At 42.0% G+C, this 25969-nt stretch overlaps 1 protein-coding gene across 4 annotated transcripts in view; it reads left to right on the top strand.

Moving 5' to 3' along the window:
* LIMS1 (LIM zinc finger domain containing 1) overlaps positions 1 to 25969 on the top strand; it is a 77289-nt gene that overhangs the window by 24909 nt on the left and 26411 nt on the right. Inside the window, exon 1 of one of the 4 annotated variants that reach the window (XM_060233769.1) lies at positions 17959 to 18173. The exons of 2 other annotated variants lie outside the window; for them this stretch is intronic. In XM_060233769.1, the coding sequence (XP_060089752.1) occupies positions 18067 to 18173 (107 nt within the window). In that variant the 5' untranslated portion in view covers positions 17959 to 18066. Of the gene's footprint in view, positions 1 to 17958; positions 18174 to 25969 lie in introns of those variants that run through there. One more of the 4 variants, XM_060233770.1, reaches the window with a different exon arrangement.

Genomic DNA, 25969 nt, shown 5'->3' with positions numbered 1-25969 from the left:
CTTCCGGCAGCTGATTCCACCATGTAGGGGCCATAACAGAGAAAGCCCTTTCTCTGGTGGACTTCAAACGGGCTTCCTTCGGCCCAGGGATAGTAAGGATAGTAAGGGATAGTAAGGATAGTAAGGCCCAGGGATGAGTTAGCAAATGAATGAGCAGAGGCTGTCAATGTTGATTCATGGAAAAATATGCAGACAGTAGAAATGGTGTAGCTCCAGTATGAGGATAAGCTGAGAGTCTCAAAATAGTGATTTAGTTTTCTAGTTTTACAGAACTCTTTTTTCAGGCTAGATATGAAATAAAAAAGGAGGAGAAGGGAGCAAGGCATGGTGCCCAGTCATCTGCAGTATGTAACTGTCTTAAGATGGTGATTCAGGAAGCTCTTTGCTGATTAACTGAGTTAGTTTATACACAGTTCTCTGGAACAAAGAAAAATAGTTGCTCTGCCTTGGGAACTGTAAAACACAACAAATTCTGATTTGTCTTCAGCATTGTTTGGAACACATGTCTTTGTATTAGGAGGTCTCTATATCTAATATATTATTTAAAATTAATCTCCGTGTCTGCTAATATAAAGACTACCCCATATTCTACTCTTCTGTCAGTGCTAGAGATAGATCCAAATAATAGCTGGGTTTTATACTTGAAAAGTGAGAATAACCATTAGTACTTTATCCCAGTGCAGTCTGAGATCTTTTTTTATTTTGTATAATCTAACAGCCTTTAAAGAACTGCTGTCAGGAATGCTGTGTACATTTCACGCATTGCACACATTTTTCTGACAGTGAAGTCATACTCTCGTGGGAAAAATTCTGTGTGTGAAGCAGCTCTACAACAGACTGAAAAGCCTGAAATGGTTTTGGGTACTTTGTGCATATGCCCATAACACAGGGGTGGCCAACGGTAGCTCTCCAGATGTTTTTTGCCTACAACTCCCATCCGCCCCAGCCATGCTGGCTGGGGTGGATGGGAGTTGTAGGCAAAAAACATCTGGAGAGCTACCGTTGGCCATGTTGGCGTTTAGTGTGTGGTCTCTTGAGACTCGAAGGAATAAAGTCTGCACACAGCTGCTGTTAGGCAAACTATATACACTATTTATTTACAGATATTTACACAGACAAACAAAGTGCTCCGCATATACAACCACCATCCATCCACCAAACGTAGCACTGGGCTACATTATATTTATACAGTTCAGCACAGTTTATTATCCAATCAGCTTAGTGCTGAGTCATTATACTCTTCCCCCCTAACATCATCCTAGCTGATGCAATCTGGAGGACTGCCAGCTGTCAACTGTCAGGTAGATCATCTACTGTCATGTAGATCATTGCAGCTCTAGCTGTGGTCTGATGACTGCATACTCTGACAGGCCACCCCTGCTCTAACAGGTTTTAAAGATTACTACCGGAAAACACCAAAGAGCTTTGTCCTCATATTGGGTACAACTTTTTGAATCAGCTATGGCTCCGAGCATTTTAATCCCCAAATCCTCTGGGACCTGTGCTGGGGCATCTTAGTCATATTGCTTTATTGGTGTCCTTTAAAGCAATGGCCCCCAACCTTTTTGGCATGAGGGACCAGTTTTGTGGAAGACAATTTTTCCATGGACTGGTGGGGGTACTGGGGGTTTTGCTGCTCCAGACGACCCCCATGCCCACACCCCATCCCTGCCCACCTATGGGAGTCTTTAAACGAATAGACGAAGGTCTCTGCCTCACTCTGCGGCCCAGTTGCTAACAGGCCACGGACCAGTACCAGTTCGTGGCCTGAGAGTTGGGGACGCCTTCTTTAAAGCATTGGCAGCTTCTCCTCCACAATCCTATTACAGCTGAACACTCTCAGATGCTTTGGATACTCCCATGAAAATGGGGGTGGGGGAGATGGGGAAGCAAATGGAAAGATTACTGGTGGAGGAAATGACAGGAAGTTATGAGTTTAGTTAAGTGTTAAGAAGAAAAAGGTGGGAGTATTGTGACTTTTGCCCTGACCTTGGAAGCTAAGCAGAATCAGCCCTGGTTAGTATTTTGGATTAGAGGCCATCACAGAAGTCTAAGGTTGCTATGCAGAAACAGGCAATGGTAAAAGACCTCTGAAAACCCTAATGCAAGGGTGTCAAGCATGTGGCACATGAGCTACATCCAGCCCACACAGGGCTCAAATATGTCCTCCGAGCAACTTCCTTCTCCTACTTCTATTTCCAGGGCTGCAACTGCAGCCACACCTTAGTTTTCTTTTCCCCAGCCAACTCCCGCAGTGGCTCTTTGCTTTCTGCCTCTTGCCTACCTCCCCCCTTCACAAACACATGCGTGCGCGCGCACAGAGCTATGTGGCTGCTTCCTGCTTTGTGCAGGAGAGGTACAAAAACAAGCCTCTCTCTCACACGCAGACCCAGAGCTTTTGCTTCCCTCTCCAGGGCTGCTCTGCTCCTCTTCTTTTGGGGGAAGGAGAGGGAGAGAGAAACGAATTTGGAGGCCCACCATGGCAATGGCACAACAATGTTTTATTCCAGATATAAGCTTTGGTGTGCAAGCACACTCTTTCTGGGGTAGGTCAGAGGGAGGGAGGATGGGTAGGTGGATTCTTCTGACAAGCACAATGTACATTGAGGAAATTATTTTGGCTTATTCTGAATTTTTTTTAAAAAAAAAAGATTGAATGTCCCTGTTCCTATCTAGATTTATTTTCTTTCAAAAAGATCCTGATTAGGAATTAGAACACTTGGATTGGTCCTTATATCTTGGAAAGTGGACTGATTTCAGATGCCAAATGGTAATAACACACATTGGTAATGAGATGGGAAAACTAGCTCTCAATTTTGTCCAGGAGGATGCATTATCTTGAGGTTCATTATCAATTGCAATTCAGCAGTCTCTCTTTCTAATCTCCCTTTGAAATTCCCTTGTAAGTGCACTGCTGCTCTTAGATCAGCAACAGAATGTTGTGGTTTCTAATGTCAGACTTATGTCCATTTATTCTTTGCATCCTCCTGGACTGAATCCTCCTGGATGGAACTGAGTCCTAGGTTTCCTGTTTTGTTACCAACACTGGTATCTCCATACCTACTACCTTTAATACCTACTATCTCTCATACCTACTCCCATGCTCTTTAACTTGTTCATAAATGATTTGGAGTTGAGAGTAGGCAGTGAAGTGGCCAAGTTTGCAGATGACACTAAATTGTTCAGGGTGGTGAGAACCAGAGAGGATTGTGAGGAACTCCAAAGGGATCTGTTGAGGCTGGGTGAGTGGGCGTCAACGTGGCAGATGATGTTCAAAGTAATGCACATTGAGGCCAAGAATCCCAGCTACAAATACAAGTTGATGGGGGTGTGAACTGGCAGAGACTGTTCAAGAAAGAGATCTTGGGGTCGTGGTAGATAACTCACTGAAAATGTCAAGACAGTGTGCGATTGCAATAAAAAAGGCCAACGTCACGCTGGGAATTATTAGGAACAGAATTGAAAACAAATCAGCCAGTATCATAATGTCCATGTATAAATCGATGGTGAGGTCTCATTTGGAATACTGTGTGCAATTCTGGTCACCGCACCTCAAAAAGGATATTATAGCATTGGAAAAAGTCCAGAAAAGGGCAACTAGAATGATTAAAGGTTTGGAACACTTTCCCTATGAAGAAAGGTTAAAATGCTTGAGGCTCTTTAGCTTGGAGAAACGTCGACTGCGGGGTGACATGATAGAGGTTTACAAGATTATGCATGGGATGGGGAAGATAGAGAAAGAAGTACTTTTCTCCCTTTCTCACAATGCAAGAACTCGTGGGCATTCAGTGAAATTGCTGAGCAGTCAAGTTAGAATGGATAAAAGGAGGTACTTCTTCACCCAAAGGGTGATTAACATGTGGAATTCACTGCCACAGGAGGTGGTAGTGGCTACAAGCATAGCCAGCTTCAAGAGGGGGTTAGATAAAAATATGGAGCAGAGGTCCATCAGTGGCTATTAGCCACAGTGTGTATATATATATATATGGGCATATGACGTCCTGCTTTGCAGAGGCTGCCAAGCTATTCGGCCTAGAAGTTAGTCTGAAGAAGACAGAAGTTCTCCACCAGCCTGCACCCCAGGAAGATTATCACCCTCCCTGCATCACTGTGGGTGAATCAGTTCTGAAGACAGTCCAGCAGTTCAGCTACCTGGGGTGCATCATCTCCTCAGATGCCAAGATCGACAAGGAGATTGACAACAGGCTGGCAAAGGCAAACCGTGCATTTGGCCGACTGCACAAAAGAGTGTGGAGCAACAAGCATCTGAAAAAAGGCACAAAGATCAATGTTTACAAAGCGGTTGTGATGTCAACCCTCATCTACGGCTCCGAATCGTGGGTTTTATACCGTCATCACCTGCGACTCCTTGAGCGCTTTCATCAGCGCTGCCTTCGCACCATCCTCAACATCCACTGGAGTGACTTTGTGACCAACACTGAAGTCCTCAAGAGGGCGGAGGTTACCAGCATCGAGGCACTGCTGTTGAAGACGCAGCTGCGCTGGGCAGGGCATATTTCTAGGATGGAAAACCACCGCCTTCCCAAGATTGCCCTGTATGGCGAACTCTCCACCGGCCATCGAAATAGAGGGGCACCAAAGAAGAGGTACAAGGACTCCTTGAAGAAATGCCTTAGCACCTGTCACATCAACCATCACCAGTGGTCTGACCTAGCCTCACATTGCAAAGCATGGAGGCACACCATCCATCAGGCTGTCTCTTCCTTTGAGAACGCACGCATAGCTGGTCTTGAGGACAAAAGGAGATTGAGGAAGAATCGCACTGCTACAGGACCAACCCTAAATCAGACTTTTCCCTGCAGCCGCTGTGGCCGGACCTGCCTGTCCCACATTGGTCTTGTCAGCCACCAGCGAGCCTGCAGCAAAAGTGGACTATTGCACCCTTCTTAAATCTTCGTTCGCGAAGCCAAGCCAAGAGAGTATATATATATGTATGTGTGTATATGTGTGCGTGTATATATATATATATATATATATAAATAATTTTTTTGGCCACTGTGTGATACAGAGTGTTGGACTGGATGGGCCATTGGCCTGATCCAGCATGGCTTCTCTTATGTTCTTACCTCTTTGCATGTCACACCTAATCCAATTAAGCCTGCTATTGTCATTCACCTGCTATTACCCTTTGACATCTGAAATCACCTTTATAAAGTTTATAACTCTTATACCTCATGTTACATTTTATGGCACACATGGCCCGGCTCAACAAAGTGACATCTATGTAAGATCCAGCCCTCGTAGCAAATGAGTTCGCTGCAAGCTGGCTGTCACCAGGGCCGGCTCTTCCACTAGGCAAACTAGGTGGTTGCCTAGGGTGCCGGCCCTGCAGGGGTACCAAATTGGGTGCCACTTCTCCTCGCCTCTTCCCCTCCCCCCTAGCCCCAATTGCTGCCGCTTCTCCTCACCTCTTCTCCTCCCTGCTAGCTCCGATTGCCATTTCTCCTGGCCTCCTTCCCCTCCCTCCCAGCCCTGATCGCCACCGCTTCTCCTTGCCTCTTCCCCTCCCTCCTAGTCCCAATCGCTGCTCCTCCTGGCCTCCTTCCTCTCCCTCCCAGCCTCGATCGCCACCGCTTCTCCTCACCTCTGCTGTCTGCCTCTCCCCCTCGCTGCTGCCCCTTCCTGTGAGTAGTCCCGCGCCTGCCACCTACTCACAAGTAGCCCCACATCTGCCACCTACTCGTGGGGCTACTTGTGAATAGGCATCAGGCACAGGGCTATTCGTGAGTAGATGGCAGGTCTGGTGACTGGGGTGGGGGTGGAACTGTACTGCCTAGGGTGCCAGAAGGGCTAGGGCCGGCCCTGGCTGTCACTCTCCATCACATTGTGACTCTTGGTCATCCTAAGGTATTCTTACGTGGTTAGCCTCTGGCTTTCTTGCTATAGAAGGTCTCTTCGATATTTAAGACTTGTGTAGTGCTAGTCATTGGTAATTCAGTCTACTATTCCTTCAAGAAGCTCACACTGGTTGTCCTAAATGGGACTTTGTATCTGAATTATATTTGTGGAGGACAGCTGAAGTGTTGGCAAGAAAGGCCCTTCAAAAAGAACATAACAGGCTGTACTGGCAGTAGGGTTTGAAATACCAACTTGATATGATGTGAGGACACATACACTTTTCTGTATCAGTTTTGTGTTTTTGTTTTACTTCACTAGACAAATTGGTGAAAAATAATGGGAAATGGTTTGCTAAGTCATCTTGACATTTATCATTGCTGCCAGTCATGACCAAAGAGGAAGCTGTATAAATGGGAAATGTTCAACATAAAGCTGTATTTGGCTGGTTTGTTCATTTGGTCTTCTGCTGGCAGATCAACAGGCATTCTGTGAGTATTACTCTTTATCAGATTTTGTTCTTTTAGGGATGCCCTAGGTCTCTGTATTTGCCAGGGCTAAATTCTCTTTCTGTTTCCCTAGGTAGTTTACTGTTCAATGTACACTCTTACTTACTTCCAAAGGGTATCTAATAAATATAACCTTTTATGGATGTTCAGGCACACTCTTCTAGAGAGAGACTAACTGAATAATGTCAGTTGGGGTGGTTTGTTGCAGATAAAAGATTTTTGAACCAACAATGTCACATTCTTCTTCTATTCTGTAATAATTCTGTAGTTCTGACATAATAATTTGTCCTTCAGAATCCTTGTAGAAGTTTCAAAATAGATAAAGAACACCAGGACAATGCTTTCTGAAGAGCATTGGGAATTATTTTTTCCCTTTTAACTCTGCAGTGACAGAAGCCTCAAGCCAGCTATTGGTAATCGTCAAGAGTGGAAATTTCATTAAATTCTACTTTAATTGCAGCTATTTTGCCATGTCTTACCCACACAAGTAAACTGACTAAATTTTTTTTAAATGGCTTCTGCCTGGGACAACATCATTGCTGAGGGAAATTTGCAATGCAGTCCTAAGCAAAATTATATCCTAAGTCTGTTGACTTCAGTGGACTTTAAAAGGTGTAACTTTGTTTAGGATTGCACTGATAACGGAGTGGGTGGCTAAATACTTTTGAAAGTCTATCTATGTGGTGCTGTTCTGTTTTTTCTAAAGGGTTAAATTTTCAGGTATTGGCTGAGTGTTTTCATGCTTATTTTTGGATCTCAGAGTGAGAATCCTGATAACAGATTGCAACCCAAACTGTTCTGTACTTCCTATGTAGCTTCAAGGACACAGCAACTCTAGAAAAGGGTCTGACTCCTAAATTTTCTTTTCACGAATATGTTGAAAGTGATGCTGACATTGGTGACAATCCTCTGGCGTAATTGAAAGGTATAGATGAAATAGACTGTCCATTTCTGTGCTTCTGAAAACAGTTTTATTTCACTTTTTTCCTGTATTATACCATTTGAACATTTTAATATGTTTTTAATACAAAGTTACCCCAATCAAATAGCTTTTTTGTCTGGGTCATTAATTGCAGAAAATGTTGTCTTCTTGGTTGTGACTGAATTTCTTGCAGTTTGGCTTAGACTTTACTTTGTCACCTACCTTTCTTGTCAAATGATAGGGAACTTCTAAAATTCTTGTCATAAACTGAGTAATCTAGAGTAATAATTCTCTTATTGCCATGGCCAAACCGAGGATAGCTGATATTTCCAGAACAAATGATTGGCCCATCACATGTCGTTTAGTGTCTCTGGCATCCCAATGGCTGACTTCCCTGCCTCGGCTACTCAGGCCCAGGAATGTTGAACAAACTTCCAGAAGCAGTCTTACCTCAGAGACAGCCACATCTCTTAGCCCTTCTCTATTAGCTGGCCTGAGAAAGGGCTGCAGAGCTCCTGCAGCCTCACAAAAGGCCCTATCAACAGCCCACATAGACAGCCTCCCAGCACATACGGCCTCTGAAGTTCACTGCAATAGCCAGGGGGCCTGGCAACACCTCAGAGGGCATGGCTGTCCCACCTTTACTGTCTTTCTCTCCCTCCTCCCCTCAGCCTCACCCTGAGAAAGAGATAGGGAAGCCTCACAGGATTGTTCAAATCAAAGGGGGGGAGAGAAATGAGAAAAATGATGTAAGCTGCTTTGGTTCTCCCCACCCACCCCGCGCTGTGATGAAAGACTGTCCTTTTCCTAAATATAGAGGCTACAAGGTTGCCAACTCCAGGTTAGGAAATTCCAGATGGCAGAGATCACTTTCCCTTGTGGGGAATTAATGCCTTCACTTGGGTGGGTGGGAAGACAGCAAAACTGAGGGGGCACTCTCCCAGAGGTCGTTAGTGGTACCCTTCCAGGTTAGCGGGAAATTCCTAAGGTATCGCTACAGGCCTCTGAAGGAGTGGTCCTTCTTCCTGGGGAACCACTGTTGCCAGGTGATGGCTGGAGATCACTCAGAATTACAACTGCTATCCAGATAGATGGCAGAGATAAGCTCCCCTTGACATTAGGGTGGGAGTGAATGCCTTCATGTGGGTGGGAAGGGCATTCACCCAGAGGCCTTTAGTGGTACCTTTCCAGGTTGGTGAGAAATTCCTGGCGATTCTGTGGTACAGTTTGAGGAGGACATACAAGTTAGGGCTTCAGAGTGGGATCTGCCAGACCCAGATTCTTGATGTGGAAGCTGACTGAGTGATTTCGGACCAGTCACAGACTTCCAACCTAACCTGTCTCACAGGGTTGTTGTTTAGATCAAAGGGGGGAGTGGAGAATGATGTAAGCTGCTTTGGTCTCTCTCCCCCCCACAAATGCGAAGAAAGACTGTCCTTTTCCTATGTAGAGACTGCAGGGAGGAAAAAGGCGAAGAAAAGCTGAAGTCAGAAGGGCAGATAAAGGGAAGAAGATAGGGTTTCCAATTCCAGGTTAGGAAACTCCTACATATTTAAGGGGTGGGGCCTGGAGAGGGTGGAGTTTGAGGAGGGATAGGACCTCAGACAGGTACAATGCCATTTTCTCCTGGGGAACCACTGGAGATCACTCAGATTTACAGTTGCTCTCTAGATGACAGAGATCAGCTCTCCTTGAGGTGAGGATGGGGAGTCAATGCCTTCACTTGAGTGGGTGGGAAGACATCAAGGGTCACAGGCACTCACCCATAGCTCCTTCAAGAGCCCATTGTATTTTTCTTCACAACGGGCCTAGTTACAAATAAATTTCCTTTCATTTCCCTTCTGTGCCCAACTTTACATATCAAGAAACCCAAGCCATGCCTCTGTTACCCTGGTCATTGTACCTTCTGCTGGTGGTTTAGAAATATTCCATAAACCATGCTTATTCTCCAGACAAGAAGACTGATCAAACTTGTATGCAAGGTATGTCTGTACTACGCGTTGGAACTAATTTTCCTGCTCTTTTCCTCACTGGATTCTTATTTTATTATCAGCATTGTTACAGGTAGATAGATGTTAAAGAAGATCTGGCTTTCAGCTGTGTGCTTGGTTTGGGGAAATGGTAAACCTAGCTCCCCCTTCCTTATAATAGACTGAGTTAATCTATATATTTTTTTCAAGCTTGTTGGAGAATAAGCTTAGGGGTGGCCAACTTTGGCTCAGGAAATCCTACAGATTTAATAGAGATGCCATTGAGTCTGACCTTTGAAGCTGACAGCTTTTTTCCCCCCCTAAGGGAACTAGTCTCATCAGCTAAGCAGGATCCACCCTGGTTCATACCTGGATGAGTGTAAGTCCAGAGTTTCCATGCCAAGGCAGGCAATGGCAAACCACCTGTTTGTCACTTTTATTGAAATTCCTACAGGGCTGTCATAAGTCAGCTGTGAGTTGACAGCCCTTTTCGCCACACCGCCAAAATCATGAATGATACAATTTATGTTGTTAAAACTTTCAAAATAAGTTTAACATAGATTTTAATGTTTTCTTTGGCGTTTCTTGGTTTTTCCTCCTTGGGAGGAGACGGGAATCCCTTCCTTCCTCAATGGCTTACGAGTTTCTGGAAATTTCACTTTTCTATTATTGTACCATCTAAGTATAGTGTGCCCAGTTAAATCTGATTAAACTTTGACATGCTGAATTAGTATGTGAGGCATTCTATCAGCAGAGGGAGATGTTGCAAAGCTGAAGTCTCACATGTAATGTTATAAGCTTTTACCAGAAGCAAAGACAAAATATATCTGTCCATTCATCTGTATTGCCTTTTGGCAATTGTACAATATTATTTTATTCAATTTCAAGTAAAACCAGTTTGTATGTAGGAAGTCACCACAAAGTAATTCTGTTCATTTCTGCAAAGGAAAGTAGCCTTTCAGTATTATTTTTATTAATATTTGCAAACATGCATTTTGAAACTTTGAGGAGAGAGGGAGATCCACAGTGTGAGGGACAGATTGGTGTATGAAAAAAGTTGCATGCACCCTTAACCTAGCCTCCCCTTAAATTATTTAAATTTTCTCCCTAAAGACACATGGGTACTGTTGTAAATATTAATGAGTAACATGTAGTTAACAGCTGGAATAGCGGTTATATAGAGAGGTTTAAAATGCAGTTAAAAGTTTTGCACAATCAATGAAGTACAAGTGCAGCTCTTTATTTTCCAAAGTTATAACATTAAAATCTTAGCCTTGTCACCCCTCCCCCTCCTTTCTTACTGAGGTTGCAAACCTGTGCTTATATGATAGTTCCACCATGCAATTTTCATAAAAGAGAGAGATGTGTAGCGCATGGTCACTAGCACATTATGGTTTATTCGTGTTTGACCAGTGCAAAGGAAAAGTGGCTACCACAAAACAACTATATATTTTATCAATAATAGAGGGCAAGAAAAATCCCAAGTGCTGAAAACCTGAAATGTGAATGGTTTTTAGCTATGTGCAGAGCTGTACATTATATGCACAATGCAGTCTTAAAAGACAGTCTGTAAGCTGCTTGGCATGACAGTTAATCCTCACGCTTTGGTAAACAGTGTAATTCAGAACATTTCTAAGCACTCAACCAAAACCGAGCATTTTCTGCCTGAGTATTCATAGGTGCTGCTTGAAAGCACTAGCAGTCACGGAAAACAAAGTCATGGAAGTCACGGAAAACAAAGCTACTCTAAAAACAACAGAGATTGGTGGTAATTTAAAACAGATTTCTTAGGGCCAAAATAATAGCCAAATTGGAAAAAATAAAAAGACAGACTCAGTATTCAGTATAATACCTTTTATACACCACAAAATAGCAAACAAGCTTTTAAGTGCCCTTAAAGTGTGTTTCCTTTGTTCTTTCTGTTGTTGAGTGTGGGGTGGGGATGCAGGAGAATGTCAGAAAGATGTACCAGCATCACCATGCTTTGGCTTGTTGCTTCCATATTGGACTGACCTATGCTGTTTGTCAGCATACTGTTCCATGCTTGTTGGGCATTATGGATTCCAGTGCATTTGCTGTGTTCATAGTTCCTTTGAGCTGGGTATCTTCTGCATTTTTTTCTGTGCTGAAGGAACACAAGAGAGTATCTACTCTAGTGATAAGCTGGTATCTGAATCATTAGGACTGAGTTGTTTGTTTGCCTTCTGTATACATTTTTGGACAATCTTAAATGATGGGGTCGAGTCATTCTTCCTAGTCTCTAATTAACTAGTTGGTCTGAGATTAAAGTCCATGAGGTGAAACCATGTCATGAAAAGCTCAAGTGGAAGTCAAGATATATCCAGGAAAATAACTAGGACAGGTTCTTAGCGATAGGGAAGTATGCCTATATTTGTAACTATCTTGAGCATGAAAACCTGATAACAGCCATATGTTGAATCTTTCTAACTAGGCTAGCCTAGAATATATATTGAAAATCATGATGAACTATTCTATAGTTTTGCTTTGACCATGCAGGAGCTCTGACTTAGTGGTAGAGTGTCTGCTTGGCATGCAGAAGGTTCCAGGTTCAATCCCTGGCATTTGCAGTTGAAAGGACCAGGTAGTAGGTGATGTGGATGACCTCTGTCTGAGACTTTGGAGAGCTGCTGCAAACCTGAGTAGACAGTAGTGACTTTGATGGACAAATGCTCTGATTCAGTATAAGGCAGCTTCATGTGTTCACACCTTGATGATATCATTGGAAACTGGGTTAATTTTTATTTCAGCAAGGCACACAGCTTTATCACTACTGCCAGATCCCACTGCCAGATCACATGCTTTTGGAACATGTTGAATAAATCCTGGTGATTTTGTGTTTTCCTTGTTTTCCTGGTGATTTTGTGTTTTCCTTGCCTGGCATTGCACTGTTACCTTAAGCAGTTAGTGGACCAAACTATGTTTCTGTATCTCTAAACCAAATGTTAAAGAGAAGTGTGGAGGGACTGGTGGATAGGTCAGAAAGCCTTTCAGGTAAGACCATTTTGGGAGCTGATCTTTACCCTGCCAATCCTTCCCCCTTCTCAAAGTGGACCTTTGACAACATTATTTGCTGACCTGGGTGCTATATCAGACAATCCCTATTTCAAACAGGAACACAGACTAGGTGTGTTCAGTTAATCTGTTTGCTGAGTCACTGTTTCCATGGCAATAGGTTGAACGTGACTCTGCCTGGCAGAGCGAGGATAGTAACTTTGCTTTCTAACATGGGCAAAGTAACATCTGCTGATTTTTGCCACTCTTACAATGCAATCCTAAAATGCACATCCTTTTAAACCCGCTGAAGGGTGTAACTCTGTTGAGGATTGCATATAATATCTTAAAGTGGAAGGAAATGCTGTTTGACTGTTTCTTTTTATATACTTGAATTCGGGTTTGGGTTTTTTTCTCTCCTCCAAATTGAATCTTTGTTGATGAATTGTTCTCTCTGATAGATAGACTGTGTAGGCAGGTAGGTAGATAAGTGGTGGCTTGAAAAGCCACCCAAGCTAAATATCATTATGTCTACTCTTGAGGAACTTTTTATTCCTTTGGTATAGAGAAAGTGGTTAAGTATGGTAGCTACCCCACGATGGTATCATTGCAACATATATTTAGGTTATATTCATGAGCTATTCCAGTGATGCTTTCTGTGAGAAGCAGATCCAGCCGTTCTCTGGGGTTCCATTGCAATTTGGAACCTAGTTAGGCACATAGCTTTGCTTTTTATGCCAGTAGCTTTCATACACTAGCAGACTGTACACTGAAGGCTGACTAGGAAAAGGTTAAATATTACTGGTATATAGCAATAGGTGTTGGCTGATTCTGATCATTTTTCACAGATTGAGCAACCTTTGAAGTTTTCCGTCCAACTATAGAAAGAATGTAGCCTATTTATAATGTTTATGTAGGAAATGCTTGAGCAAGTTATCTACTCCACAGCCAGTCAGAGAACATAGATGTTAAGTACATGACCTGGATGGCCCAGGTTAACCTAATCTCATCAGATCTTAGAAGCTAAGCAGGGTTGGCCCTGGTTAGTACTTGAATGGAAGTCCACCAGAGGAGTCCAGAGTCACTGCACACTGAGGTAGCAATGGCAAACCATCTCTGAACATCTCTTGCCTTGAAAACCCCAAGGAGTTGCTATAAGTCAGCTGTAACTAGAAGGCAGTTTCCATGAGGTACCAAGTGCCAGTTCACACAATCAATAATTATCAAGAAAAATACTCACTTCAGTTAGTGATACGTTTGCACACCCAAGAGATTAATCCTGAAATGAACTGAAAGGCAGCAAATCTTCCTCTATGTAATTAAAGATTATAGGTTATTTTAATGTCATGGAACAATGACATACTATCAGCTAAGAGAATGAAGGGGTGGTAGGTGAAGGAAAGAATCCAGAAAAACAGGTATGAAGTGCATATGAGGAAAGCGTAAGGTCGTAGATTGATTTGTAATAACTAAAAGGTAGTCCCCTGTGCAAGCACCAGTCGTTTTTGACTCTGGGGTGACATTGTACCACAAAGTTTTCACAGCAGACGTTTTGCAGGGTGGTTTGCTATTGCCTTCCCCAGTCATCTACACTTTCCCCCCAGCAAGCTGGGTACTCATTTTACCGACCTCCAAAGGATGGAAGGCTAAGTCAACCTTGAGCCGGCTACCTGAACCCAGCTTCCACCAGGATCAAACTCAGGTCGTGAGCAGAGCTTGGACTGCACTTATCACTCTGTGCCACGGGGCTCTTTTTTGTAATAACTAGCTCCCCTCTATTTCAAATATAATACTTCTAAGGCAGTTGGCATAAATATTGTATGGATATTTGGATCAAAAGCATCTGGCTCTTTCATTATTCTTATTAAGGATGGCAAATCCTTTTCTTCCAAAGTCAGTGGCTAAACAAAGCCAGTCAAGAATGGACAAGTAGCATGGTGACTTTAAGAACTAATGTCAACCATGAGGCGTCTTGGTGAGAAAAACACATGCCATGCTGTTTGTTGTTGGTCTTTTGAAAAGTTCGTGTCTGGACCTGTCAGAATCACTTCTGTGTTTTTCTGTGTTACAACCAGATTTTGACCTTGACATGGTATCTCAGGATATATATGAAAATGTAAACATCCATTGGTATTGACCCACAAGCTTTCATAACTTGGCAAGTGTCCACGCAGATAAGCTAGAGTTGACACTGTGAGCCTTGAAGTTAGCTTAATATGTTCCCATTTCCAATAAAAAGAGTGTGTTTCTTAGCTTTTTGTCTTTCTCTGATGTGGATAGCACAGACTAGCTTGTTCAGAATTGGGAAGCTAAGCAGCGTTGGCCTTGGCTGGTATTTGGATGGGAGACCAGCAAGAAATACAGCCGCCCTGAGCCCGTTTGGGGAGGGCGGGATACAAGTGCAATAAATAAATAATGTGGAGGTAGCCAATGGCAAACCACCTCCAAATGTCCATTGCCTTGAAAACCCCACGGGTCACCTTAAGTCAGCCATGACTTGATGGCAAAACATAAAATGTCTACCAATGTAAATATTAAGGACAACATAAATGATGATACAGACCTCTCTACATTATCTTATGCATTATTGCCATAATGTTACTTATGTTCTTATAATAGTTACATCACATGCACTGATTTTACAGAAACACAGACAAAAACCCAACCAAACAAAAACCCTTACCCCATTAATCAGTAGACTTCAGAGTTATTTGTAGGAGCATTAACTGGCTGTTAAAGACAACAAATGAATGACTTCAGGGAGCTGTTGCTCAATTATTTTTAAGCTTACCTGGCTGTACCTTAAGAGTTTACTTGAAGCTCTCCAACTGAAAATGGAATGCTGCATGTTTAGGCAAATATCAGGCAGGGTCTTTCTTCTATTTCTTTTTTTCAGATGTGCTTTCGAGTTTAGTGTTATTTATAACCTGCCTCTACTTTATATTAAAGTGGGTTTGGGCAAACTTTGCCAAATTTGGGTACAGTTACAAAGTTCTGAAGAAGATAATTGCAAGTTCTCATTTTACACACGTGTGGAACCAGGTCAGCATAGAACAATGTATGGCCATATCCTGCCCCTGAGTACACAAGGGTCATGGATCCCCTGCAATGCAGGAAGCCCTGCATCTTGCTTGCAGGCTATACTTGAAGAAGTGAACTGACCAGGTTTAACTAGAAGGATGAACCATTAAGTTGACGTAGAAGTCTTCTCAATATTTCCAAAGTCTTCAAGAAAAATGTCTGCTAGTTCCAACTCAAAACAGAAAGACTAGTGCACCTCTGTGACTTGTTTGACATCTTCGTACATCTTTCTGGCTAGTCTGATCTTGTCTGATCTTGGCAACTTAGTAGAGTCAGTCCTGATTAGTACTTGGATGGAGGACCACCAAGGAAGTCCAGAGTTGCTACACAGAGGCAGGCAATGGGAAACCTCTGTTAGTCTCTTACCTTGAGCACCCTTTGAAATTGCCATAAATCAGCTGTGATTTGACAGCACTACACCACATATGGATATCTTATATGTGTATACACATATATTCCTTGCTTGTTTCAGCTATAATTCTTACTCCCAAGATCAATTATTAGCCCATTCCTGTGTTCAATAATGAGGTAGGCAAGGATACAAGTTGCTAGAGAATAGTCTGGACTCTCCTGATTCAGGTTGCCATCATGCCTTTCTTGTGTGCTTTCAGGATGCAGATTTCCAGCCACCACTGGAAAAGATGAATAAAAAAAATCAGAGGGAAACTTGCAAGTGTGCAACCAATACACCACTGTTGGAAATGAGATATATTTTAGTTACTGCATTTTTAAAATCCTGCCTTCAAAAACCTCAGGGACACATACATGGTTCTTCCTTCTCCTTCATTTCATTCTCATAACTGCCCTGTAAGATAGGTCAGTCTAAGAGACAGTGACTGGCTCCAGGTTACCCAACAGGAGTGGGGATTTGAACCCTGTTCTCCCAGTTCAGCATAAAATACTGGGTTTATTTAGCAGTGCAGCTCTTAATATACTGTTGGTTATTGTTCAGTAAATATATGTACATTTGTAATTGAACAATGCCTTTAATCAAAGTCTTGAACAAGTTTCTGTTTAAGGGTCAGTCCCAATAATAATTGGGTTGGATCTAGCTAACATTTGCTTGAGTTCACTAGATTGTCTTCCTTACTAAAAGCCCCTGTGATATAGATAGATTCAGGTGGGTAACCATGTTGATCTGAACCAGTGGCACCTTTAAGACCAACAAAGTCCAGTGGCACTTGAAAACCAATATAAACTTTCATATGCACTTCTTCAGATACATTGAACTGATCACTTCCAATTCAGTGTATCTGAACAAGTGTGTGTGCACACAAACATGTATACCTTGAATAAAACTTTATAGGTGTTAATGTGACACTGGACTTGAATTTTGTTTTAGTACAGCCCCTGCCCCACATGACTTTTGTCCATGCAGCAAGTCCCGTAATGGGGATAGCATAGCCTTTTGGGTGATGAACGGAGATCCTTCCATCTGTTTTCACCAGCAGTCAAAATGGTTGAATCCAACCCACTGTGTTCTGTATGGTATTTAATTTCTTGCTTTTTCTCCATGTTGTTCAGTTCTTCACATCAGAGCCATTTTTGGTCAAACTGTAAATCAGTTTATACCTACCGTTACAGGAAACAGACTGTGACTTACAAATCAACAGTTGTCAACTTCCTCTGTTACAGGAAGCCTTTTATTCCATCTTGTTTTCCAGTCTCCAGTGGACCTTGTCCCAAAGCACAGTAGAATGATGAGTGATGTATGATGTAACATTTGATTATCACAACCTAGCAAAGAATGTTGGAAATGATATTTTTCCTTCTAAAGGGATTTTGTCAGTTTAACTCCATTTGAGAGGACTAGCCATGTTAGTATTCTGCAGCAATGAACAACAAAAAGAGAATCTTGTGGCACCTTAAAGGCTCGCTGTGGTATTATAGTTTGTGCTTTTGTAGTTTAAATTAAATCTCATCAGGGGCATTCTAAAGAAAAAGCCATGCAACATGGAATCTCTTTTTTGTGCCATTACCATTCACCTTCCCATACCTAGAAGTGAATGCATAAGTAAATAACACTTCTAATAAAGTGGGTTCTGTTCGGTGAAAACTTCTTCTCCAGTAAGCATTTTTTAATGTTAAAATTGCTACAAAATCCATCTCTTGGTATTATTTGTTGTATTTCATTTTGAAAGGCTGTTACAAAAATTAAAAGCTTTAGTGTATTTATGCTTTTATTGTCTTAAAGCTAACATTTAGCATATAATTAAATCCACAGACTGCTTGGCTAAGCCAGATCATCAGCATCATCTCATGAAAGACAGCTTGTGGAATGCCAATAGAGTACAGTTTTGGGGGGCAACCATTAGTTGACCATTACTTGGGAATTTTCAGCTGATTGGAAGAGGCAAGAAGAGAAATGAAGGAGGTAATTTTTATTGATCTGTTAGCTCGGTTCCCCTACACACAGTTAGTGCTTTGATTTGCTTCTGGTTTGGGCGCGAAACAAACGGCTCTGCCTGATCATAGAGCCATCCCTTAGATGTGAAGCTTATTGCTAAAGGAAACAGTTCCCTTCTGGAGGGTGTGTACCTATGAGAAACAGGAAGCAGCTCAGCGGCTGCCTGTATGAAAAGACTCTCAATTCTGATCAGTGCAGGTGTGCAGGCTCCCTGCTCAACGTATTCTCTCTGAGCATCTTGGCAGCCTTTCTGGTCGACAGAAACTTTTTTTTTTTTTGAAAAGGGAAGGAAAGTGTGAGTAGAACAAAATGACTGCGTTGCAGCTGAAAGAATTATCATATTCAGGTCTGTACAGAAGGAGACGGGATCGTCCAGATAGCTTGGGACTTCACGGTTTACCTGAGCAGAAGCTAAGGTGAGTGCAGGAAAAAATTAATAGTTAACAAGAGCGCAGGGTGTCTCTTGATGTGATGGTTCAGATTACTGCAGAAAGCTGAGCACAGTGAAGATCGTAGTAGTGTCAGGTACAAAAATACAAATGATTGGTGATAGTCTCCAATTGCAAAGGTAATCCAGGAAGATTTAAGAGGAAGTTGTTGTATTCATTTCACTCCACTTTGGAGTATTTCTCTGCACTGTTATTGTTAGTAAGACTGGGAGCAAAATAGGATGTTTTCGTAACTTTTAATTGCTGTTTGCTTTTGTTCAGAGTTGTTTAGTCTCCAGATATATATCTTAAAAATCAGTTTTAGCTACCAACGCAGTTGTGAAGTAACAAGCAGACCTCCATAGCCTTTTGGAATTTCTGGTAATGTTGTTCTATAGATTTTTTCCCCTCTTCTTTTTAAAAAGATGGTGATGTGTAACTTGTTAGATCATGCTTAATAGTTTTTTTAAAAAAATTGAAATGTCTTGTGACAAAAGAATGCAGAAGAACCACTTATTATGACCTTATGAAGGGAGAGTAATAAAAACAAATCTTAAAAAATCATGATACAGGTTAGTTTGCAGAACCTGGGTTTTTTAAAAAAAAGCTTTGTGAGATGAGAAAAAGTCTTGAGATTGAACAGCACACCGTGCAATCCTAAGAACCCTTCCCTGGATGAAAGCTCCATTAATAGGCCTTAGTTGGATTCCAAGTAAACCAAGTAAACATGATACAAGTAATTTAGTAGCTCAGTGCAAAATATTTTGCTGAGAAAAATCACATTTTTGTTGCACAGATGAGAAGAGCTGCTAAATTATCAGAGCAATCCCTAACAGGTTTACTTCATACTTTAAAAAAATGTTGAGAAATTTGTGGAAGAGTAGCGTTTCTTACCATGCTGTGAGTAGTGAACTGCTTTCCTAAGATTGTCTTGATTTCTTTTTTTAAACACAAAAATTAAAAAGTCTGTAGGACTGAGCTGATAGGCCAGATCAATCTTTTTTAAAAAGGGCACAGAAGGGCCATAATAATAAGATTAATAAAATGGGACATGTGATAGTTCAGATATAGGATAGATTGCAAACAATAATGTAACAGATCTGATTGACTGTTGGTTAGAACAGAGGACATCAGTGATGGAAACCATTTTTATGTCCAACAGGTAAGAATCCTAATGTAACGTTATTTAATTCTCATGTCATCCCATTCTTGATAGTGCAAAAAAAAAATGGACACCATCCTGCAAGAAGCCCCACAGCTCAAGATTATTGCTGATTTTAAAAGCAATCAAAATCAAAGACAAGAAGGGATGGGGACTTCTAAATCGGGGCAGTATTAATCAAAATGTGGAACACCATTCATTTTTTTTTAAAGCCAGCCAAAGTATTGTTTACAGACTTTCAATAGAGATATGTGACCTTGTGGAAGTAATCTTTAATCACACTGATCTGTTTTTCATACTTTGAAAACACACCTTGCTTTTAAAAAAAAATTAAGAACTCCACAAACTTCATTTTCTTAATTAAGAACCCTAAAAAACTTCACTTTGGGGTCTAAAAGAGATTTTTCCTAACCATTTTGGTGATTTTCTGCTCTCCAAGGTCTGGGCCCTTTAGATTTCTTACCTATCTGCCATGAACAGATTCAGTTGGACAAATCTGTATGGATTTAACTTGCAGATGAGGTTAAGATTGCTTAAAATTTCTTCCTGGCCCTCTTATCCTATGAATCTTCATAACTGTTACACAATGAGTAGACTGCCCTTAGTTACTGCAGAACTCTATGACTGGCAGGCAAGACAGATTTCTTACACCACTATTTTAAAAAGTCTCCAGTAAAAACATAGACAATCCCCTCCAGTGCCAGCCCTAGACTATCTGACACCCTAGGCAAGCCTAATTTGTGGTGCACTCCCCCTCCCGGCACTGATAGACAGTTTTCAAAAACAGATGGCCTGTGGGAAAAATGTGTGTCCAAAGGTCGACACCCTAGCTGATTGCCTGTTTCACCTAGTGGCAGAGCCAGCCCTGACCCCCTCCCCATCTCTGTCCAGTACTGGAGAGGTGAAGTGAAGCAGTTGAGAGAGTTAGGGTTGGGGAATCAAATACAAGTTTGCAGCTACCTGTTGGTCAGATGCCTGCTCACAGCTGATGGGAGATCTGTTGAAAGTCAGGTTCTGATCCACATCTACCACCCAGCTATACAGTGAAGATGCCGAAGGGACAGACAAAAAGGCTCCTTTATTTCCTCTTTTTTCAGCCCAAGCTTTGGGGTGGGGGAGAGAACCAGCTGGGTTTCTGATCACCTCTCCCAAATTTGCTGCATCTGAGTACTCCTGCCTCTTTTTCTTTTCTTTTTTTTCCTGAATAGGCTTGGCAATTACTTTGGGCTTGTCCTCCAGCAACAGAGTTTGAAGATTTTGAAGCTTTGTTTCTGGCATTTAAAAAAAAAAAAGCCTACAAACCTTTGAAGAACTAGGAATTACTTTGTCAGGTTTCTCTGATCTCCAATACCACTTCTAATCTGAGCAGCATTTCCATGTGTATACATTTATGGCACCACATGAATGCATTTTGCGCTTCTTTTTTTTTGAAGTTACACTGTGCACCAAATTGAACGATCCCTTTTGAAGCTCCAGTACAAGTTGCCATTAGCATTGGAGTTCAAAGTTAAGGCAGTTTTCACATAGCTTCACCCTTTTATTACTTGAATTATAGCAATGCCTGAAGGCCTCAGCCAAGATCAAGACGCCAGCATTTTTGACAGAGGTGTGCAGATTTTTGTGTGTGTGTGTGCAGTGGATTTTTCTTCCCTTTCTCATTTCTTGTAGCGGAAACACCACTGTTTTCACTGGGAGATTATTACCCAAATTAACTGACAGTGCAGAAGATGTAGGATATTTCCATTGCTTAAGGGTTTGAAAATCTACAATGACACACCTCTTTTTTTCTTCCTTGCCCTTGCTTTTACCCTTACACTTTCTGCTCTCATGTTGCTTAATCATTCTTTAGAAATGTCTTTTGATTTACTCACTAGCCCAAGAGTACAAAATTAATGGAAAGGGGTGGGCATCAAGCATTGCACAGTCGTTTGCGTCAGCAGATCCTATGGGTTATTATTATGCTTGGGCATCCTCGATGGGAAAGGTAAGCGGGAAGCAAACACACCCATCTTGTTGCAGAGAGAATTAGAGAAATTGTGAGGCAGGAACCGTTTGATTGCAGCTTACTTACCTCTGTTACATGAAGCCAGAACATTTCATGGTGGAACAGGGAGGATGATGGGGGAATCAAGCTGTCCATTTTGGGTTTGGCATGAAGATTTTTTTGAGTTCAAGATTGGAAAAAAGTATATGACAACCTGCTAGAATGTTCCAGTATTGCCTCTTTGGAAGCAACTCTGTGCCAGGTTTAAATTTTGAATAATATCCATCATAGTCAGTTAGTTGGCTGCAACTCAAAAGAGTTGTACTCAGTACTGTAAATAATTTTCCAGGGGTTGGTTGCCTCACCTTAACTATCCCCTTCCTTCCTAAAGAATGAGTACTGCTGAGTTTCTCAAAACCAGTCATTCCACAACTGCAAAGTGTGGCATAACCTCACCCTGTGTGGTTAGAGGTGGCTCCAAACCTGAAGTGGGGATCTCAGCCCACTTGGTGGTTCATGCAAATTCATGAATTCGTTCTGGGATGGTTCTGTAACTATATGGCCAAGGAGCAGTACCCTGTTTAAGTATCTAGCAGTCTGCCAGAGAGTCTGATCACTTTGTGAAACCTGATTAGTGTGATCTTCATCTTGCTTTTTTGAGCGGGGGGAGGGAACCATGCAAACCATGCTGTGACTATGATGGGGCTCAGGTGTTCAGATTGGTTATTATGGGTTTAGGCAACAGAGAAATCAATGAACAGGAAATTTGATGAGAAAGTTGCTAGGGAAACTGTTTGGTTGGGAGAACTCATGGCTTAGGCTAATACCCATCAGCTTTTTCAAGGCTAGGACCTGCCTACCCTACAACATGTAACCCACTTCTTTCTCCTTACTTCCTCGTAGGACAACAGGACTTTGCCACCTGTGTGGGAGGACAGGACAGTAACTGGACAGAGGAAGTAATTGTGGCCAATACTATTTAGTATGCAAGGGTGAGAAAAGGTGCGCTTGCTGAGGTTTCCTGAGCCATATAACTACGCATGGTGAAGAGCTCTCCCCCCCCCCTTTAATCTGGTTGTTCTGTGTCTTCAGAAAAAACAGACTGGGGCCTGACCCATTTGTAGATCATAGTCCATCAGTTCACCAGTTGTTCATGACCCCTGAGAAAGAGAGACTTTGAAATGGGGGGGGGGTGTTAAAATATGTTTTCTAAGAGTTTTGTTGCAGCTGTTTCACTATATATAGCAGAACTGCATAAATATAGATTTTTTTAAAGGTCTTTAACATGATGTGTCAAAAGAATTAGAACAAGTGAGAAACTGCCTGGTGTGTATCAGTGCATTAATATTAAGTTTTATACACCTCACTGTCCCTACTGTCGTTGAAAGAGTTTGTTTAGTGAGCCCTCTTAAGTTCCACAGCAACTACTAAAGTCTATTATCAGCCATCCAGTAATCTCAGCTAGTCTGTTGATATATTGTGCCTTTGAAAGGCAGATTTTCCCACTGTTGACTTTACTTTCTTTTAGGCTTGTTCAATGAGGTGTCTCTGTGGATGTTTCATTTTGAATAACTAACAAGCTTTTAAAGCACAATGAAAACTCTTGGTCTGTTTTACAGCAAGATCTTTGCTAATCTCCTGGTTAATTTTGGTTAAGAATACACGTAGCAGTGAGAAAACATGATGTCTAAACTCTGTGGCTGGAGGAATGTGGACGTGAATCACAAGAATGCTAACTGAATCTGAGGCCTGGAATCTGTTTCTAGTACCAGTGCTTGGAACACATTAAAGTAATGACACACAGCAGAATTCTTTGCTTGGCAGTTGGCACATCCCACATTTTCCTTGCAATTCCGAGTATGGACAGCTAGGGAATAATCCTAAAAAGGGGTACCCAGAATCCTGCTCAGATATTTTCAGTGGGGCTTGCTTCCAAGAAAGTACATTGCAGTTGTATTCTTCCAGGCATGCTCAAGCTGTAGCACTTTTAATCTTTGAATTTAAGCACTAAATAAGTTATTATTTGCCTTGAGCTAGCCTGATCTTGTCAGACCTCAGAAGCTAAGCAGGGTCAGCCTTGGTTAGTATTTGGATGGGAGACCAGCAAGGAATGCCACAGTCAGATGTAGAGGCAGGCAAAGGAAAACCACTTCTGTTTGTCTCTTGCCTTGAAAACTGCGAGGTTTCCATAAGTCAGCTGTGACTTGATGGCAACAGCAAATAAATTATTATTTCTACTGGAGGGGGGGGGGGGTGTTTCTATTTATATCTCTCTTGTTCTTCCCTCGAGGGATTCAAAGCAGCTTTGTGTAATTGTTATAAGGATTATGACAAGACAATGTTGGTGAAGCACTTGGAACACTGGGAGTGGTACATCAGTACTAAGTATTATTAACTGTTATTAAAAGCAATAAAGTGCTGGTGTATTCCTAAAGGGCTGCCTCCCGCAAACAGATGGGTATGGTTAGAATGCTGGCTGAGATTTATTTGGGCCAGGTTGTGCTTAGGATAAAGTTATTATATGACTGCTTTACCTGGAGCAAAACTTGCACTTAACTGTACTTTTTCTTTGCTAGCAAACCAGTGGATTGATGTGCAAGCTGTGCTCATGGTGTAGCAGTCATTTCTGGCCCAGGCAGGCTTGTATCATTTGTTGCAGTTTACTTCATGATCTACATCAGGGGTCCTCAAACTTTTTAAATAGGGGGCCAGTTCACTGTCCCTCAGACTGTTGGAGGGACAGACTGTTGTGGTGGCTGCCGTTACTGTACAAGGCCGCGGGCCGTCAGTTCTCCGTCTTCTGCATCTCTCTCCCTTCCCCACACCACACACCCCAGCCTGGGAACTCACCTCACCTCGGTATCGCCTCACACTCTGTCTCTGCCGCCTTAGCCCAGTGCTGGAAGTGTGCATTGCTAACGCGAGTTTAGGTCGAACGTCACTTCCGGTCTGATTTTGCCATAACCCGGCGGGCCGCATAAACGTCCTCAGCGGGCCGCATCTGGCCCGCGGGCCGTAGTTTGAGGACCCCTGATCTACATGTTCAACCAATTTCTCCAGAATAGTCCAGTGCAAGAAAGTATCTCTTGGAGGATGGGGGCAGGGGGCGCTGCATTTTTAATAGGCCTCCACCTCTCCTCCCCCCCAAAGTCCTTGCATATAGAAAACCTGCATATCAGGGAGTGAATTAGTATAGAATCTCTCTGTCCCTTTTATCTGCTTATTTTCTACATGCAGGACATTTTGATGTGGAGTTTTGGACATTCTGATGGGGGGAAAACATAAATGCAGCTGAAGTACAGCCTAAGGAGAATTCTGCCATATGAGTCTGCTGAATGTGTCAACAAGCTCTAGCTTTGAATAGAATCTGGGTGAAGCTACTCAAAATAGTTTACTTCTTCAGTTTCCATGTTTTTCAGACAGGTCACAGATGCAGAATTTTAGACAGCACTTTTCTTTTTTGTACAGAAATGGTCTGTGACAGCCAATGGCTAAGGGCTTGATTGTACCATTGTACCTTCTAGATAAGAACTTCTTCATAGGAAATGTTATATGTATATACTTAGTCTCATGTGTCAAGTGCACTGGCTTGGCATGTACAGACTTAGCATGCAGTCTCTCTCCATGTTAATCATAAACAAGATATTTCTTTGAAGGTTTTGATGCATAGTGGAAAATTCAGTGAAATGGCAATAAGTAGTGCTTTATTATATCTTCCACTGAATGAAACAGACAACATTATTATAGCTGAGAGAATCTTTTCTGTACTGAAACTACATTTTAATGGAAGTGATTGTAACTTGGCATTGTAATGCCACTAACAGGAGATGAAATATGTGTGTATGTTTTTAAATAAAGGAAAGTTAAATTTACAGTGGAATGGAAACAGTTCTTTGATCCTTCTCACAATGTAAACAACAATGTATTCAATTAAAATAAATTCTCTCATCCTCTTAATACAAATGTGACCATCTCTGTTTACTTAGAAAGGGATCTCAAAGGGACTAACATGCTGCTTAGGAAAGAAATCAACACTGGCTGCACCACCTTAGCTGAAGGTCAGGCTTCAGCGTGGTATCTGTGATGGAGACGTTACTATAATAAGAATGCAGTTTAGAGCCAGAAAGTCTGGTGTTGACGGTTCTCCCAGCCGTATAAGGAACTTCATGGAGACACGAGAACTCTTTCATGGCGAGTTGGACATTTGGTCTGGTCAGGGTATTAATTATAGCTGTGAGATGAACTGTTCAAGTCTTTGTATTCATGCTATATAAACAGGAGTGGTAATTGATTCAGTCAGCTGAATCAGGATCACATTTTTATGCAATATCTTCTTTAAGGGCAGTGCTGTGAATTGTTCCTGTTGCAGCGTGTGTTACTTTGTGAGGAGGCTTAAGGATAGCAGAACTGTTCCTTACAATGGAAAGTACTTTTTAACAAAGTGTAAACTCAATTTTACTACAACGTAAGTCCAGCCTAGTGCACTGAAACTAATTCTTGCAAACATCTTATGCACATAGCCCCAGACACTGATGTTCTGTATCTTGCATGGTAAAATGTGTGTTCCACTGCAGACTTCAGTATTCCTCAGCAAAAAATCATTGCAACTTAATGGTGTCTTTGAGAGTTTAACTCAGT

The sequence above is a fragment of the Heteronotia binoei genome, chromosome 3, assembly GCF_032191835.1.
Source record: "Heteronotia binoei isolate CCM8104 ecotype False Entrance Well chromosome 3, APGP_CSIRO_Hbin_v1, whole genome shotgun sequence".
Taxonomy (NCBI): Eukaryota; Metazoa; Chordata; class Lepidosauria; order Squamata; family Gekkonidae; genus Heteronotia; species Heteronotia binoei.
The sequence above is the reverse complement of the archived record's forward strand: the minus strand, read 5'-3'. Positions and strand labels throughout refer to the sequence as shown.